Source organism: Sceloporus undulatus, chromosome 5 (genome assembly GCF_019175285.1).
Source record: "Sceloporus undulatus isolate JIND9_A2432 ecotype Alabama chromosome 5, SceUnd_v1.1, whole genome shotgun sequence".
Classification (NCBI taxonomy): Eukaryota; Metazoa; Chordata; class Lepidosauria; order Squamata; family Phrynosomatidae; genus Sceloporus; species Sceloporus undulatus.
In genome coordinates this window covers 118,299,632-118,319,118 of record NC_056526.1, presented here as the reverse complement: position 1 = coordinate 118,319,118, position 19,487 = coordinate 118,299,632, and the positions used below count along the sequence as shown (strand labels likewise).

The following is a 19,487-nucleotide window of genomic DNA, read 5'->3' as shown; positions in this document are numbered from 1 at the left end:
AGCGCAGGTATACCCCACACACTGGCTCTGCTATGCCCCATGCACACTCCTCCTACACTCTGCACATTGATTATCCACAGGTTTTATTCATACGTCCTCTCTAGGAATATCTAGGTCCTCTAGCGCAACTCTATGGTCAACTTTAACCAGAAGTCATACTGAAGGACCTAGAGATTCCTAGAGAGAACACTCCACTAAGCATCTGTTGCTCCTGCAGTGCAATTCTATGCTCAATGTCTGGCAGATGTTGACCACAGAGTGGCACTGGAGGACCTAGAGATTCCTAGAGTGGCTTTGTTATTTGTGGCTTTTCCACATTCCTGTGACTCAAACCCCAGTGAATGTGGAGGGACAAGTCGCTCATCCCTCCATATTTGTGGCTTTGATATTTGCAGATTTGATTATTCTCGGATTTTATTAATATCTTCTCTAGGAATCTCTAGGTCCTCCAGCGCAACTCTACGGTCAACTTTAACTAAAAGTCACACTGAAGGACCTAGAGATTCCTAGAGAGAACACTCCACTAAGCATCTGTCGCTCCTGCAGTGCAATTCTATGGTCGAGGTCTGACAGATGTTCACCACAGAGTGGCACTGGTTCCTAGAGAGCACTCCACTAGGCCTTTGTAGCTCCTCCAGCGCAATTCTATGGTCGACGTCTGGCAGATGTTGACCACAGAGTGGCACTGAAGGATCTAGAGCAGTGGTTTTCAGTCTATGGGTTGTGATCTTCTTTGGGGGGGGTCAGATGACCCTTTCACAGGGATCACCTAAGACTGTCAGAAAACACATATTTCCAATGGTTATAGAAACCGAGACACCACAGGTTGGGGGTCACCACGACACAAGGAACTGTATTAAAGGATCGCAGCATTAGGATGGTTGAGAACCACTGACCTAGAGAGAACACTCCGCTAGGCATCAGTAGCTCCTCCAGCACAATTCTCTAGGAATCTCTGGGTCCTCCAGTGCAACTCTGTGGTCAACATTTGCCAGAATTTGGCCATAGAATCATGTTGCAGGACCTACAAATGCCCAGAGAAGTGTTTTCTCTAGGAATCTTTAGGTCCTCCAGTACAACTCTGTGGTCAACGTCTGGCAGAATTTTTCTGGAGGACCTAGAGATTCCTAGAGAGAGCATATTAATCAAATTTGCAAAAGTCAAAGCCACAAACATGGAGGGCCACATAGGAATGCATGTATGTGCAGGGTCCGAACGTATAAAACACCCACTGGGTGATCTTGGGCAAGTCACACTCTCTCAGCCTCAGATTATTTATTTATTTATTTATTACTTATTGATTTCATTTCTGTGCCACCTTTCTCCCAAAAAAAGGGACCGACGCAAGGTGGCTCACAAAATAAAAACGGTAAATTTTACTGTAAAGATTTAAAAACAGTTAAAATCATTTAATTAAAACCATATAAAATTAACATTAAAAATAAACAAAAAATTAAAGCATAACTAATAGAGTCCACTCAGCCTTCCATCCTTTCATAGGTTGGTAAAATGAGTACTCAGCTTGTTGGAGGGAAATAGCTTACACATTGTAAACCACTTATGGATTGTTAATTAGTGTTAGCAGTATAGAAATGTACTTGCTATTGCTGTAAAGCACACATGGGTAGCCATGGCAAACCCCCTGAACAAACTAGCCAAGAAAACCCCACCATAGGTTCATTGCCTTAAGGTCGCCAGAAGTAAAAAATGACTCAGAGACACACCACAACAAACAAGAATGCGCTTGTGATGTGGTGTGAAGCAACACTAACCCCCCCCCCCCCCCCCGCCGGTCCCTTAATTTTGTATGCCACCCAAAATGCACAAAATACAAGTTTTCAAAGCTCTACTGAGTCCTTCATCAGGCAGAGATGTTCAAAATCATACAGGAAGGGGGGAGATTCTAATTTAAAAGTTATTTTAAAATTATGTTTTACATTTTTAAATGATGTTATATTAAAATTATAATATTTTTCCTTCTGTATGATTTTTAACTTCTTTGCCTGATGAAGAACCCAGTAGATCTTTCAAAGCTTGTAACATGTGTCTTGGGTGGCCAGTAAAGCTATCACTGTTTTGTGGTTTTGGGATGTTACTGTACTTTGGTACATGGGCAACACGGCTACCCCTGGATGAGTTTTTAGTATACCATGTTTGCTTTTTTTCTCCCTGCCAGATGGAAAGCACCCATGAGTATATACAGGGGGTACAGTGATAACACAACTCATACAAGGGATCCAAAAATTACTTTTGCAGTTTTAATTTCATGCTGTATACAATTGAAATTGTAAAGTAATTTTTGGACACCTTGTATTTGCAGAGGGCGCCTCAGGAGTATTCAAGTTGACAATGCCACATTGCTATGAAGTGGTGGTCAGTGTCCCTGTGTTACGGGTTGAGCATGGCAGCAGAGAGGTGGGGGATGCTGAGATAAATGGTCAGAGATTTGAACTGGCAACACAGTAGCCGTACTGTGCCAACTCTCATGAGCATTTGTGGCCTGGTTCACACATCCTGTAGGGAATCTCTGTGTTTAGAAATTCACGGCTTCTGAATGGTGTACAGCCTGTGGAAATGGAGGAAAGTCTCAGAAAATGTGGGTGTATTCCAGCTGAGACATATATGATGTTTTATCCAGAAAAGAAAAGAAAGTTCTCAAAAGATTGGGTTTGGACTTGTGAGCCCTTCAGAAGCCACTGGAAAAACAAGTCAGTTCAGCTTTAAAGCCAGTTTTTAGTGGTAGAACTCAGACCTGGATTGTGTGTGCAGGAGAAACAAAAGCAGCCTTCAGTCAGGCACAGACTGCTTTAGCTCTGTCTTTTAATAGCCGTAATCTCCATCCCTGACAACACCATGTCTTCTTGAATGAGGGATATAAATCTTCATAAATAGCATTTTCACAGGCAAGAATAATTTTATGATTTTCTTCCTTCCTTTTGCACAGAAAATGTCATTTTATGCACCAAATCCCTATGTGTGTTTTTCACATAGGATAAGTACCAAAGTGGAAGGATCCTAAGCTCTAGGAGTCTCCTCATCAGGATTCCCTAACACTGAAGAAACCCATTTTCCAACCATTTTTTACTATTTTGAAAGATTCTTTCCATCTCTAGTTGAAATCAGCAATTGAAGGCCCATATCTGCTCTTTGCAATTTAGCTGTCTGTTTCCCCTTCCCCCTGCTGCTGATCCAAAGGCAAGGAAAGCGTGTGTGAAAAGAATATTGAGTGTGAAAACAGATCTTATTATTGATCTAATTGAAGGGGAGGGGAATTGCAGCCCTCCAGATGTTGTTCACCTATACTTTTCTTCAGACTTGGACAACATAGCCAAGAGTAAGGAATAATGTGAATTGCAGTCAAAAACAACTGTAGTCCCACCTGCTGCTGATCTTTAATGTGAAGATCTGGAGTGGGGCTCTGACCTGCGTCTGTCCATCCTCCCCTCAGAGTGACCTTCTCACAAAATCCTGGTTACTGACTAAGGTACATGGGGTTGCTTGTAGCCTTTGCCAAGAGCAGGACTGGTCCTACTGTTAGAGGGAGGAATGCAACTTCCTCTGGCGGCAGAAATGGGGCAGAATGGGTAGAGTTATATGTTGTCAGGTGGCCTACTCTGCACCTCCTGGTATTACCTTCTTGTGCTGATGAGGATGCTGTCCTCACTTTGGTGCTAAAATAAATCTTGACTACAAATCTGGTTTTGACTGCAAATCCCTTTTGGATGGGATTAGAGCAAGGAAGGGAAAGAAAGTGCCATCTTGTCCTTTCCCTCAGGCTACAAAATATTTGAGCCACAAATGCTGATTCCCAAATTTTCTGAAGTCATTTTCCCTCAAGATTAGGTCTTGTCATTTTGCTGTGTGTCTGAGCCCTTCCAACAACCCATTGGCAGCAGTCTTTTCAGCAGTGTGGCACACCAAACAAAATGTTGTGTGAGGATTTGTAGTTTGCGAGACACCCAGAATCAGAAGAAGGCTAGAAAAGATGGAAGGGAACAGGGAACAGATGCTGTGGGCAGAAGTTCCCATGTATTCTCTGTTCCTCTCATCAGTTTCATGGTGGTGACTGCAAGACTGAACCTCTGCTATGGGGAAAGCAGGTTTGTCCCCTGCAGGAATCTCCCATGCCCCTACCAAAACGGGGGGTTTTCTGCCCTCCAGGAGCCTTGCAACCTCCCCATGTCCTCCACAGCGACTCCCCCTCAGTTACTTTCAAAGTTTATATCGCTCATAAAGACTCCAGGAAGGTCCTATGGCCTAAATCTCAGTCCCAGATAGAGCAGACTGACTGCATAAATGAGACTTACATAATTATTGATCATATTTCCATTAATTCAGTGGGTCTAGTTAGAATTAATATTTGAATTTAGGTTCTTGTGGTTAAATAAGGTTTCCTGTTGCTGCTCAATGTGTCCTCCTCTGAATATGGACTTTGCCTTCCCATTCCAGTATGCATTCACACTCATTGTGATGTGTGCCAGATCTGGACTTGACACTTCTCCTCTGCAAATGGAATTAGTGTGGTATCAACAGCATGTGAAACGCATATCCCTGTGTTCCTCCACCAATCCAGTTTGACAGCCAGATCACACACTAGAGATATACCAAGGCTTTTCTTGAGTGAAGATAAGAGATTCCACAGCTTTACATATTTTGTTTGTAGGAAAAAAGGAGCATCCCATCAGTATGATTATTAAAAAGGGGGAAAGTGGGAGAAATGCATAGGAAGTGAACGTAGGCCAGGCTTATGCGTTAATATAAGTGGATTGTATTTCTGAGAACACATTCTCATGAAGTTTACATCCATAAAATACACACTGAGGAGCAGCTAAAGTAGTGAAATCTTCTAATGGTTGAATGCTTATCTTTCCAACCTTGAAATGTACGTCTTTTAGCAACAATAAAAGCACGCAGGATCCAGCCACCTCCTCTTGTAACAGCTCTTGCAGAAACTCTTGTTCTCATGATGTTGATTTTTTATTTTTAAAAATCCACCTCTGAACAAAAGTGTTTCAGGGTGTGTCAAGACCTTTTTGCTGAAAAACAGATTAGTATTGGTAACAAATTTTTCTCATAGCTGTCTTGTGATCATGATTATTGCCTTTTCAGTTCTCTTCCGCAACCTAATCTTTTAAAAGGGAGCCACATACTTACTTCTCCGATGAGGCGAAAAAAAGAACAGAAATAACTATCAGAATGACAGGCCATTCTCCAGTGACTGGTAGAGGCCCTAGACTGTAAGCAGAAAATAGATGAAAACAAAATAGATGTGCTGAGCCATTTGTGTGTTCTGGTGGGGATTGGATTGAGTTGAAGACAAGATCAAAATATTTCTGCCTCTGAAGGTATAGCCTACAAAGATGTTAAATAGACCCCCCCCCCTTTTCCCTCTTCATCTATTGATGGCTTGGCATTGGAGCTCACGTAGTTCTTAATATGCAGCCTAAATCTGGCACCAGGAAATGGGAAATTGCATCTTTAAGCAGACTACAATCAAAAATGAATTACAATAAATCCTATATAATTGCATAGGTCATTCTCTTTAATGAGATTTTATTAACCTGACTGTCAAGCTTTTGAGTCAGGCAGATATTTTATCTTCTTCAACTGATAAAAGTGTCAGCTATAAACCACCGTATAAATATTCATAAATCTACACATCTGTGGCAGCCTATCAGCATCATTCTTTTGGACATTAAAAGCATTCTAATTACTTTCTGTCTAGCAGAGCTGAAAGGCTGCCTGTTATAGTATGTGCTTGGCAGGCATGATTGCTTTTGTTTGCCATCACAAATAACAGCATCCCTGTTTTATATACAGAGGGTCCAAGGAAATACTCTGGGTTTGACTGAACAGGCTGCATACTGAGAGACAACCATCTGGTTTTGACAGAACTGGGCATCTTGACTCATCCGTCTATTTTGACACATCCTTTGCTTATTTATTTATTTTGGAGAACAGGGAGAAGGGCAGGAATTGGAAGCCTGCTTTGATAGCTTCTCTCCCCCCCCCTTTTTTTAGCAAGTGTATTTTTTAAAAAATGGCTGCCTACATTCAATTTCTTTGGATGCATCAAATGCTGCCCTCTATATATAGACCAGATAAAGAATGGGAGCAAGGTCTCTTTCCTACCCCTACCCCTCCCCCCCAAAAAAACAGGATTGCTGGGGTAGTCATATAGAACAGTGGATGGTGTATGTTTATCTTGGTGTTTGTCTGTCTGTCTGCATCCACACTGCAGAAACAATCCAGTTTGACACCACTTTAACTGCCATGGCACAGTGCTATGGAATTCTGGGATTTGTCATTTTGTGAGACATTTAATCTTCTCTGCCAGAGAGCTCTGGTGCCACAACAAACTAAAGTTCCCAGAATTCCATAGCACTGAGCCATGGCAGTTAAAGCGATCTCAACCTGAATTATTTCTGCAGTGTGGATGCAGCCCCTGTCTGCCATCAAATCACCTCTCGAGTTGGAAAGTGTCTGCTCCTATAGTTGTATGTTCAGTGGTTGGGGATGGTACCATGTGGAAATATGCCCCGCTGTACTACTACAAGAGCATATACAGATTCCCATTCTTAGGTTAATTGGTGCCTTACGTCTAAACCATCTGAATGTATCTACAGAGGGATGCTGTCAGTCTCTCAAAGTGCTCTGCATATAGTAAGAGGATGTGTGACAGTTCAAGTTTTATATCCTTCATCTCATGTAGAGCCAGTATTTCTTATACCTGTAGGAATCATCATTATTAGACAATAATGACCTTTAGGATTCATTTTGTTGTTTAGACAGGTTCAGCTTTTGCTAAATGTTTTCTCAGGGTATCGCTGTACTACCAACTCTAGGTAACCGTCATTCCGGCTAAACAGAATTATAGCCGAGAGGCCCAAACTACTCCTATTATCCTCACCAAGCTCCAACAGCCCTTTGTGGAAGAAAACACAACAGTTTAATAGGCTAAAAAATACCGATCAATTGGTGTGCTTGTGTGGAGGTGCCTTCTGGTTTCAAGCAATTTCAATATCCCACATGTTTGCATGCTTTCATCAATAGCTGCAGATGCTATAATATATATTTTCAATTTAATTACTGGATGAAGCCTTTGAAAAGTACATGATTCAGATTTTCTCTTCTTGCACTTTGTTCTGTGCCGAAAGCACTCAGATGCCTGCGCTCACAGTTTCTCTTCCATATTCATATCAGTTACAGAAACAGTTCTTTCATATTTGTAATTATCTGTTGCTGTGATATCTTTGAGCAAATACAGATTGTTTGGGTGGAAAGGAGAGATTATGATATTGTTTCATTATCAAAACACCCGTGCTGCAAAGACAGGGGTGGAATGTCCTTCAGAAGACATTTAACTGTCTGGTAAATATGATTGGATACAGAGTGTTCTTGCTTTATTGGTATAGGAGAATGAAAGGTATACGCAAGTCAGAGGTAGCCAGAGATGTCTGGGAAAGTAACAGCAAAACAACAGCACGCCAGCTGAATGCTGAAATTGCTGTTGTTTATCAGAACATTTCATACTTTTCAGCGTGATGTGTCTGAGGTATTTTTCAGTATCATGGGGTTGTTTAGTTCTTCAGGTAAAATAGGAAGGAAGACTGAGGCATATGCAAATTGAGGCATTAATAATACAAATATTTTAGTCAGTTCAATCCAGTAGATACCTTATCACTTCAAACTGTTGCTGGTACCAGAAAATCAGCCTGCAGGAACTGCAGAAGTTATTATGCACAATTGAGGAGTACGGAGACGTTGTTTTTGGAACTGACATAGGCTCGCCTTGTGACTTTCAGGGTCCCTTTGAGGTGAAAGATTTGTGCTTAGAATTGAGTTCATTTCCCCCTGACTTCTCCTTGCTCATAGGTTGATCACACCTGTGTTCTTTACTCACTGGCTGCAGCTTCCAGCATCCACAGATTGAGCCATGGCAATGCTGCAGTATTTTAATAGTCTCTGTGGGTGTAGAATCTATTGTGCATAAGACCCAGAGGCATCTCTGGTTCCTTGATATTTTGGAGGGAAGAGGGAAATGGTCCACGCCTTTTAGATTCACACATGCTGGGTTTTTCATGTATCGGAACCATTCAAATATTACTGGAATTGCCATGTAATTCAGTATTATGGGCCCGTTGTATGCGGTGGATCATAGACCATACCATCGCCAGATGATTAAAAGATTGTTCACCTTAGATTGTAAACTGCATAGATAATCTTGTGTTTTAATTTGTGTATTGTTTTATGGGTTGCTTGCCTCAAATTTGTTCTTTGTTTTTGCATTGACCAAAAGCAACTATGTCATATGCACTTTTGCTTCAAAACAGACAGCCCAAGCTTGTAAAACATTTACAGTGGGCCCTTGATGTCAGCTTGTGATGACAAAATCCATGGATGTTCAAGTCCCATGGCGCAGTGGTTAAATGCCTGTACTGCTGCCATTCACTCAAAACCACAAGGTTGCGAGTTCAAGACCAGCAAAAGGGCCCAAGCTCGACTCAGGCTTGCATCCTTCCGAGGAGGGAGCTAAAATGAGTATCCAGACTGTTGGGGGCAAATTAGCTTACTTGCTAATTAGCTTACTTGCTGTTCACCGCTATGATCTTTGGAATAGCGGTATATAAATAAAACAAATTATTATTATTATTATTATTATTATTATTATTATTATTATTATTATTAAGTACATACAGTGGGGTCCCTTATATAAAATGGCAAAATCAAGGTTTACCCTCACAATAGTCCTATGTAGATAAGGCTAGGGGATAGACTAGCCCTTTGTCACCCAGTGAGCTTCATAACTCAGTGGCAATTTGTATCAGGATCTCCCAAGTCTCATTGCAGCTCTCTAAAAACTACCCCACACTGACTTTCCCCTGTCACCTGTAGAGAGATGAAAGGTGAGAGTATCAACCAGGCCTAAAAGCTCATAAATGTAATAGATATATTGACTGACCTTCTTCCTCATTGTCACATACCCCTCCTGCATGACAATGAGTATTTCAAACTATTGCACCTTATATTTTAATAATAATGCTTAATGTTTTATCAGTCTTGCAAATAAATCCTAAAAACGACTAGCCCATAAAACACACGCACGCACAGACACACCATGGGTGTAGACTAATATAAGTTGAAAATCTGTCTCCTTTCTGTTAAGTGCTACAAGATTAGATACTGTGAAATCTTGGGAAATGTTAAAAGGTGTTTTGGTGCAAAAGTGGACCATTAAAGTGCTGTCTATAGCACTTTTAGAAAAACTAATAAATAAAATGAAAGTAGCAAGAAGAGAAATCAAAGGGGGAAATTGAAGAAATTTGGAAGCCCTTCATTATTTATATTACTTGTGTGAATTCTGGATTTAAACTGCTGTCTGATCAAACGTTTTTCCTGAAGAAGCATATTTTGAATATTAAGAACAACGTACAACCCATTTGTCACTATTTTGAAGATGATTTAGACCCATGGTGATAGACAGTGATGTATATTTAGGTTTATTAACTAAGATGGGAGGGAAAGAAAGAGTAAATTGAGTGTTATATCTATACGACAAGGACTGTTTGTAATGGGAGAAATTTAAAATTAAAAAGAAAAAGAATATCTACCTCCCTGCAAGAGGAAAGAGAAGCATAATTTCATCCAACTTTGAAAAATGTCCTTGCCTGGAGGCAAAGGGAAGAGACAGAGCTCAAGGGGAAGGGATGTAGCTCGGTGGTACATGCTCTGTGTGCAAACATTCCTTGGACTCGGAGGGTAGGGTGGGAAGAATTCTTTGTCCGCAACCTGAAAAAATGTGGCTAATCACTATACTGTATAGATAAATTTTGGCTAGATAAAGAATAGGAACTGTCTATTTTGCAGGCTGAATTGGACTGGAGAGGGAATTCAGTACAGTTCTTTGGATCTACATGGCCCACCTCCAACTCAGTATCTCTTTCCATATTTTTGGTCCCAAACCACCACATTTTCAAGTGTAAAATATTCCTTGCCACCCCAAAAACGTCTTAATTGTTGTTTTATTGCCCCAAACAGCAAAATCCCTCCCCAGAAGGCTGAGTGCACTTCAGCCCTTCAGAGTTCCAGAGGCAGTCAAAACAGGACAGTATGAAGCATGTCCATTTCCAGCCTAGATGAATCAATGGTCTGAGCAAGTCAAAGACAAGTTTTTATAATGCAGTTCTTTCTTGCTACATAAATGGTTGTCTGTTTACAGGGAGGTTCAGGTTCATATCCCTTCAAACAAGTATTCCTTATAATTATCCTTTGAGCAGATTAGTAGTGTTGTTCCCAAACTGCAGGATAGGAAGGAAATATGAACTGGAGAATTGATGGCTTACAAGGAAGAAAGTGAGTTTATGGCTGGAATGAAATTTGAACTGCGTTTTCCAGATCTCATTGTACATGCTAAATATGTATTAATTTATTGCACTTATATCCCATCTTTCTCCCAAAATGGGATCTTAGATATGACGGGGAGGTTGGAAAAATTACTTTTTGGACTACATATCCCAGAAACTCCAGCCAGCACTGTTCACTGTAGCATTCTGGAAATTTTAATCAAAAGAAGGTAATTTTTCCAAGCCCTGAATTTGTTGGTTTTTCATTATTAGATATATGAAATAGGGAACAAATTGTGTCATGACCATGGGAGGCGGCTTTAATCTTTCCCCTTCTTCCCACAATCCCAATTAGAAGACCCAATTAGAGGCTAAAACATAATGGCAGTTTTGGTCCCATCATTCTGTCTTGGGCTCCATCCACCATGGGAATGCAGCACCTGACAACGTTACTGAAGTTGAAATTTGTCCCCAGTCTGAAAGAGATTCTCAATCCTTGTTCAGAGAACTCTATGGACTCATTTACAGTTGGTCTTTGTGAGATCATGTATATACTCATGTACAGTTGCCACTCTGTTTGTGCAATCCTCACTTGAGAGGAGGAAACAGAGGGCATTAACATGGGGCGCACACCCCCATTCAAGCCTATGGGGCTTCAATATGTGCGAAATTCTGTTTTCGTGCCAGGGGAGGGGGTCCGAAATGGATCCCCTGCAAAAACAGAGGGCTGATTGTATAAGTTTAGAAATGTCACTCAAATAATTGACCCAAAAACTCTGAGTCGACTTATCCATGAGTCAGTGTAAGTACTGTACAATAACTCTTTTTTTAAAAAAAAGAACCACCCCCCAGTGAAAGGCAAGAGTGTAATATGTCCTCCTAGAAGCACTGATTCACCCCTGCCTCACTCTCTTATCCATCCAGCTTTTAGGGAGAGCACAAACAGTTATGCCTGCTGGAATTTATGAATTCTTTGGCATCATTTTCCTTTGCTTCATCCTTTAGATCCTTTGTTATATGTCCCTAAGTTTTACCCTCAACTTATCCACAGGTCATATCAAAATCCATAATTTTGGCACCAAACCTGTCCTCAATTTACATGACTTATAGTTGAGTTCATATGGCAATACCTTTGAACCAGAGCAATGTATGCAGGCTTGTAAAGTTAACATCTACCCTTTCTGATTTTCCATGTAAGCTTTTATGTCCACAGAAATTCTGATAGTATTGGAAGATTAGGAACACTTATCCAGTATCTAGTTGAGTTTAAGATCTGAGGGACTTAAGTTTGTCCAGCACTACTGAAACTATCCAAGCCTGTTTGTGTTCCACTTTGTTCCCTTTGTTGTATATACTGTTAGCAATCCTTCAGGTCAACAAAGATGTTCATCAAACTTACCAAGCTGATTATATTTGAAAAGGAATAGTGAAGATTTTACCTTCCGGATGTTTTGAGCTTCAGGATCCATAACCTCTGGCCAACATGAGCCATGGTAAAGAATGATGAGATTCATAGTTCCAGATATTTGGACAGTCAAAGTTTCCACACATGCTTTTATAAGTTTCACTATTTTACAATGACTTGCAGTGTCCTCTTACTGTCCTCTCAAGCCTCTTCACTGTCACAACACATGCGACTACTAAAGCATGCAAGTCTAAGAATTTGCAACAATATAAGCTCTTTGTTGGACCAATTATGTCTCATTTGTATCTGCCCTTCCTTGCTTTATGAGAAAACTGGTTGTAGCCTATTTCATTGTACAGTATAATATCATCCTTATCTGGTAAAGGAAAGAGAGTCAATATGGCAATAGTTTTATGCCACAATTTTTTTCTCCTGATTTTAAAATGTAATATGCTATTTAAATGTGCCATCAGAGGTGGATCATTTCTGTCACCTTGGGTAAATCATAATGCTTAACACACTATACAATACCATTTCAGACCTCCATTCATATCTTGCTTGCTTTGTCAGTAGGGAAAGTGGCAAAAGAATACAAAAAAGAGAGGAACTTCTGAAAACTTTGGATCATTCTGATTAAAATGCGCACAGTAAATACAGCTTTGGGTCTAGAATCTGATTAGAGGATTAAAACGAATGAAAAACTGCTCTGTATTTGAATTACAAAGTTTCAATCAATATCTTCCTTTGATATTTTCAAAAGAGAAATGAAATGAGTGAATAATGAGGAAAGGCAACCTTATATTGAGGCTTCCACTGCTATTTAAAATTTCATGATTCTTTTATCACCTAATCAGAATGTTAGCAGAGGAGTGAGTGTGTGTTTAGAACTGTGGCTCCTATAGCAGCTTGTTTCCATGCAATGTGGTCAGGACTACCTGTCTTTTATCTTGTGGTCATTACTAATCTGACTGAACAGAATACCAATACAACTGCTAATAAAACAGAATGTAGACTGGAGGTGAACTGCAGACTTTCTTGTAATGACTCAAGGAAAATTGAGGTGCCACCCTTGAAATGTGCAATGTGAGAGTTTCATCCTAGCATCTCTGTGTGCATGTGTTTCCTTTGAATTCCCAGGTACACAACCAAGTGACAAACCAAAACTTAATAATCAACCAAGTGGAACAAGGAGCAGTGAAGTTTTGGGTAGAAAGATTGATATTCCAACCAATATATTTGCTATCCAGAGAGTTAACAGACGTTGAACTTTGTGTCAATTTATCTTCTTATGCTCAAGGCTGAGAAGCATCTTTCCAAAATCTTCTCAGTTCTACAGGTGGTCAATATGGAAAGGGTTATTATTTGCAAATACAATAAGGTGTAGCCTGAACATTAGCAAAAATACCCCATTTCTCTATACTGTTTGTCAGTCTCAGATTTGCCCAAGACAGAGTGGTGATGCTCTAGAATCCATCAGACCTAAAACTTCTGAAGATGAATTCCAGATAATCTGCTTTTTCAGCAGTTTATCTGATTCAAGGTATCACTATTCGATTCAGATTTTTCAGGAGAAAGGACCTGAGTTATTCCATGAACCATCCAATTCACTTTCCAAGGTCCCAAATGCTATTCATTTTCTAAAGCACAATGCTGAAGACATTCTTGGTGGCCACATCACCATGCCAGAGGACCTCTTTTCTTGCAGCCTTATTTAATGGATGGGTTTTTAATAGTCAATAAACATAAGCTGGCATCCAATTAGTCAGTTACAATAATGTATCTTAAACTTTTGATATCTCAGTGGCTTCATATCCTCACCTGTAATTGTGCCACTATTGCGGTGACTGCACTGTAAATATTCTCCCAGCCACACAGGAGACTTGTGCAACCAGGCCCACCCTTGTGGCTAGATCATTTTAATCAGGTCAGGGGTGAACAGTTGACCAGAAGCTCTTATCAGACCTAGCCAACATAACCAATGATTAGGAGTTGAGCATGGTTCTCAATTTTGGGTCCCCAGATTATTGGACCACAACTTTTTGAAGCCCTGGCCGTTGGCTGTTCTGGATGGGATTTCTGGAAATTAAAGTCCAGCAAAAGCTTGGGACAAAATACTGGGAATCCCTGTCTGAAAGACTATCTCTCTGGAATGCTGATGCTACAAACCAGCTGGCTAAATGGTATGCATGCATGCTGAAATCAGAAACTCACTGATTTTTTGAAGTGCTCTGCCCCGGTGGAATGCCTTCCCCTCCACTGTGAGCCTTGCTAAGCTTTATACAGTATATTTTAACTGCTGGAAAGACCTTAAGATATCTTCTACACCCAACATTTGAAGACTGAGGGAGGTTTCTGGTGGTAACTGGTTCTTTTGCTATCCTTTTTAAAAAGGATCTCACAAGAATTTTTAATTTATTTTAATGAGTGGCTTTTACATTGATTTCATACTCATCATTGCATTATTATATGCAGAAGTGTGTAGCATTACTGTGACTACCCTTACAATTATACATTTGGAACTGTGCAGGAGAAAAGGCTATGGGGTTGTGATTTGAAGTTGTTAAAAGGGTAAGCACCAACCTCCCGACTGCTTCCTCAGTCCATGCCACTTCTCTAAAAGTGGTTTTCCGTATCTGAAATGGCTAGTTGAGACTTGTCTTATTCAGAATATACTAATTGAAACCCATGGGGCTTAAGTTAGTCATGAGTAAGGATTTGTTACACAGACCTAGTCCTCACCACAACCTGTCTATATGACACAGGACCAGATCCCCAATATGAGTGCAGACTTTCTTAACAGTGTGAATCCAGTTCTGCACCGAATCCACCCTGTCCCTCCCTAATCCTGGTGTTAAAAAACTTGCCCTTTTGCTCTGTATTTTGCAGGAATCCCCAGAGCATTTCATAGCAATGCCAAGCAGCTGTCTACACACACATCCCACTGTGTTGCTTCCCACCTCTGGTGCAAGTCACACCTCTGAACTCACAGTGAGGCACCAGCAATGTGTTTGGTGTTGGGCACCTAGTTTCTGACCTCAGAGGGAGTAACTCATGGTGGCTGTACCAAGTAATACATCAGGACCTTTGTGTAGATAGTTACTCAGCATCATTACATAGTGGAGAGGTAATGTGGGGGATCTGGGGCACATTTAGGGCCAGAATACTCTAGGAGCAGCCTGGAGTATTCTGGCTGGTGTAGACATGGCCTAAAATAGCTCCTATTGGTTACAGTGGACCTGCTCTAAATCCATTTAAGTCTGGTTCCAACACACGGGCTAGTTTGCCCTAGAACACAGGTAAGGAGGCTGTGACCATCCCAAGTGTTGTTGTACTTTAGTTCCTGTCATCCTCATCCAGCTTGACCAATTGTTGGGATAGTAGAAGTTCTATTCCAGTATTTAGAGGACCACTTGTTACTCAGCCTGGGCTTACAGCTGAAAGTCAGGTTACAAATGAACAAGAATAGAACCTCTGTAAATTTAATATGTCTGAGTGTTTTTGTTTTGCTTATTAAAGAGAGACTATGTGTGTTTAGATACAATCTATTTACTCATATCCACCGCCTAATCAGTATTATGACAGGTAGCTGGCTCTGTTTTAAGTTTCTGTGATTCATCTCCTCTTCTGTTTCAGAGAGTCGTATGATTCTGGATGCCTTTGCCCAGCAGTGCAGTCGGGTTCTTAGCCTTTTAAACTGTGGTGGAAAACTTCTGGACAGCAGCCGTTCTCAGGCATTGGTGTCCTGTGTAAAGCAAGAGAGCATGAGCTTTAATGAAAGACCAGAACAATGCCAGCTTGGGAAAATGGTCCATAGTCAGACTTCAGACAACTTAGACCTAGAGTTGCAGTACATGCACAAGAAGCAGCAAACATCTGCTTTTCTAAGAGTATTTACTGATTCCCTTCAAAACTATTTGCTTTCTGGAAGCTTTCCATCTCAGAACACCTCCTCCATGAGTGATTTTGGCCATTTGGCAGATGTGGATCCACTTTCAACATCTCCAGTACACACTTTAGGTGGATGGACATCTCCAGCGACTTCTGAGTCCCATGGTCACCCATCGTCATCTACACTTCCAGAGGAGGAAGAGGAAGAAGAGGAAGGCTATTGCCCACGATGTCAAGAGCTGGAGCAGGAGGTAATTTCATTGCAACAAGAAAATGAAGAACTCCGACGAAAGCTGGAAAGCATTCCAGGTAATTTCACATAAACAGATGGGAGTTCAGGTGCCTGAAACATAAGGCCCAGTGATTAAAATCTTTCAATCTCATTGACCAAGGTAGGACTTCAGTTGGGGCAAGTATGTTCACCATGGTTGTGTAATGTGTTGCACCAAGGTCAGAATTTGAAAAGGCTTCTTTTTTTTTACTGTGGCTCTCACAGTGTCCCAGGGATTCTGGGAGCAGTAGTTCCATCTCCTCCCCCCCCCAAAGATTTTTTTTCTGAGCCTTGGCTTAAGTTGAAGAAATGAATTATGGGATGTGCCGCGTGGGGAGGAAGGGGCGGCGCGTCCCATAGGGACTAATGGGATGCACGCCCATGGTGCGCACGTGCCGCCGTGCCATTACGCCATCACGTGCCTCCGTGCCACTATGCCACCATGTGCACAAACCCCATTCATTTAAATGGGGCTCGAGCATATACAGAATTTGCTTTACGCGAGGGAGTCCGGAACGTAAAGCAAGGCGCACTGTACATTCATCCCTTCACATTTGCGGCTTTGACTTTTCTAGATTTGATTATTCACAGATTTTGTTAATATGATCACTAGGAATATCTAGGTTGCACTGAAAGACCTAGAGAGAACACTCCACTAGGTATTTCCTCTAGCACAATTCTATGGCCAGTGTCTGGCAGATGTTGACACAGAGTTACACTGGAGGACCTAGAGATTGGTAGAGGAGATGATCTCTCAAGTAAAAACATAATGTTTTTGTTATTTGCGTTTTTTCCACATTCATGGGGGTCCTGTGTCCCTAACCCCAGCGAATGTGGAAGGATGAGTGTACATTTGTCTTTGCATTATAAATCTATATGAAGTTTACTTGATAGAAGTAGGGACTGTATTCCATAGAAATGTGGGTTGACATACTGTTAGAGGTATTTGTGTCATAAGCTGATTTATAATCACATAAAAGCAAGTGGTGACATTGCACATTACTCCTGTTCTCAGGAGGGGAGCAGAGATGTAGGGTGCATCTACAAAGTAGAAATAATGCAGTTTGACACTTCTTTAACCTCCATGGCTCCATCTTATAGAATCTTGGGATTTCTAGTTTTGTGAGGCACCTTTTCTTTGGCAGAGAAGGCTAAAGACCTTGTAAAGCTACAAATCCCAAGATTTCATAGGATGGACCTACATCACTTAAAGTGGTATCAGACTGCATTATTACAACAATATAGATGTGCTACACATCTGCATCTCTGGGAGCTACATCTCTGGGACCATTGCACAAACCAAGCCAACAGTGTAGCCATTTCATCATGTGTCCCATTGTGCAACGGACAGCAGAATACTATGGGGCTCATTGTGCTATGGGAACTCTGATTGTGCAACAGGACACCACACAGGGTGCCTCATACTCATTTCATAGTCCACTAGAAGGTTTGTGTGTCCTGTCAGGGATGTAGCTGTTCTGGTGCAGGCTCTTGGCTGTATCAAGACACCAGACATACTCTGTTGTTTTTTTGTATTTTCACCAAGCACAAATTTACAACAAATAAAACAAAATACAGCTACAAAAAAACTATTAGCACAAAAATACCAAGCCTTTCCTCACAGACCTTAAAGCTTGGGCAGGCTCATAAAGGGTGATGCAGTCTTTCAGATAATTGTAACCTTTTCTGGAATATGAAGATAAAATTTCAGCTGCCACTCATAGGTAGATGAGCTAATGCAGTTTTGTGCATGGGTTATTTTTTACAGAAAGGTGGGCAAGGAATAAGCTTTTCAGTAGGAAGAGGAGGTGAAGAATTGTGGCACCATTTGGGTGTGTTTAGCATAGAGAAAAAGCATGTAAGGAGAGAGATAGCAGGGATCTAGAGCATTATACATGGTGTGGAGAAAATGAGTAAGGGATACTAATAGTAACATCTGGGGTCATCCACTTAAGCTGAATGATGCAAAATTCAGAACAGGTGAAAGGAAGTTTACCCGGTGCCTAATTAAACTGGGATTCACTGCCAGATGATGTAGTGTGGACTGCCAATCTGGACAGCTTTAAAAAGAAATAGAACAGATTACCAGAAGAAGAAGCTATTAAGCGTGAAGACTCTATATTAGTGCCCACAGGTTGACGGAAGAAAACTATTGGTTCCTGTAATAACATTTGGTAACTAGTGGTGTGCTCCCATGATACTCCCCATTCTCCTAACATTTTCAAGGGTTTTGAATCCCAGAATTTCTTCGACCTTCGACTCCCTCTTCCTCTTTTTCCTTGTCTTCTGCCTATTCCTCGAAGAATTGCTCTGTATTGTGGGTGTGTTCCCACCTTTTTCTTCAGTACTAACACAGAATCTCTGCCCCCTCTGTACTTGTTAACAGTGACTCACTGTTCCAGTTGGTAGCAGAAAGAAATGTGCTGCTCTGGAGGGATGCTTATTCGATCTACCAGGGTATTACTTGGCATTGACCATGAGAAGCCATCCATGCCTAGTGACTTGCCAGTCTGCTGCATTTCTAGTAGTATGAAGTACTAACCTATACAACTGTTCTGCCCTTATACCCTGGCCTGCCCTATATTATGGAAATTAAAAAGGGACATGTCAAGAGGAGAAGGAAGTACTGTACCAGTTTTTAGATTGCAAGAAAGAACTGAGTCCCACGCTGTTCTTTTTCCCTTGCCTTGTTTGTTTTCCCATCATGTGTATGGTGTTTACTTCCATAACTCTTCCTGTATCTATGTGGAAAGGGTGTCTTTTCAAAAAGATTTTGAAAATTAACAATAGATGGGCCTATCCAGAGATGGCATACCTCTACTCACCAGGAGTTCAGAGCAAGTGGCAGTCAGTGACTGCCTCCATCTTGCTCACCTTATAAACTTCCCAAAGTCTACTGTCTGGCCACTGATGGAAAATACATGCTGGACTATAGGCTTGATTTCACCTGGGAACTTTTCTTTTGGATATGGTTGGAATTGTATTCTGTTCCACTGACAGTCCTGTATTAGCCTTCTCAGTGAGTAAGAATGAACGCACACAGAGTCAGTTCAGGTATCTCCTGGTAAACCATAGCTCACCAAATGAATGTGCTCTCCTAACTAGACTCATGCAGTCCTTTCCTCTATTTGCCCTGCTTCGCTTCTTGGTTTTCACTCATTGTTTTTCCATGCCATGAGGCCATGGTCTAGTCTCCAGATCACACACCAAAGTGAGACTGTTTGCTGTGGCTTGGTATTTTGGATTAACCATAATCTGGATATCATGACAAATTTGCGTTCGCAAAAACTGCATTGTGCGTGGCAGAAAGGAGGTGGTGTGCTGTTTGTTAAGGGGAAGGCTATGTTCTCTTCTCTTTTCCTTCCTACTCCAGCAATACATTTCCTTTTAAGTATATTTTCCATTTGTATCTTTTGTACCTTCTAAGGGAAACCTTTTTAATCTCTCAAGAATCTTGAGAAGAAGAGTGAGGCTGCTCAGCTCTGGGCATCTTCTTCACCCATTACAGAGCTGCAAAGTCAACAGAGAAAGAGAGATGGGATTATTTTTTGTAGATTTATTCTTTTGCTTTTAATAATAA

At 41.1% G+C, this 19,487-nt stretch overlaps 1 protein-coding gene across 1 annotated transcript in view; it reads left to right on the top strand.

Annotated features, from left to right (window-relative positions):
- BEND4 (BEN domain containing 4) overlaps positions 1-19,487 on the top strand; it is a 33,146-nt gene that overhangs the window by 536 nt on the left and 13,123 nt on the right. Inside the window, exons 1-2 of the mRNA XM_042470009.1 lie at position 1; positions 15,386-15,945. The exon at position 1 is cut by the window's left edge and continues 536 nt beyond it. Coding sequence (XP_042325943.1) covers position 1; positions 15,386-15,945 — 561 coding nt within the window. The remainder of the gene's footprint in view (positions 2-15,385; positions 15,946-19,487) is intronic.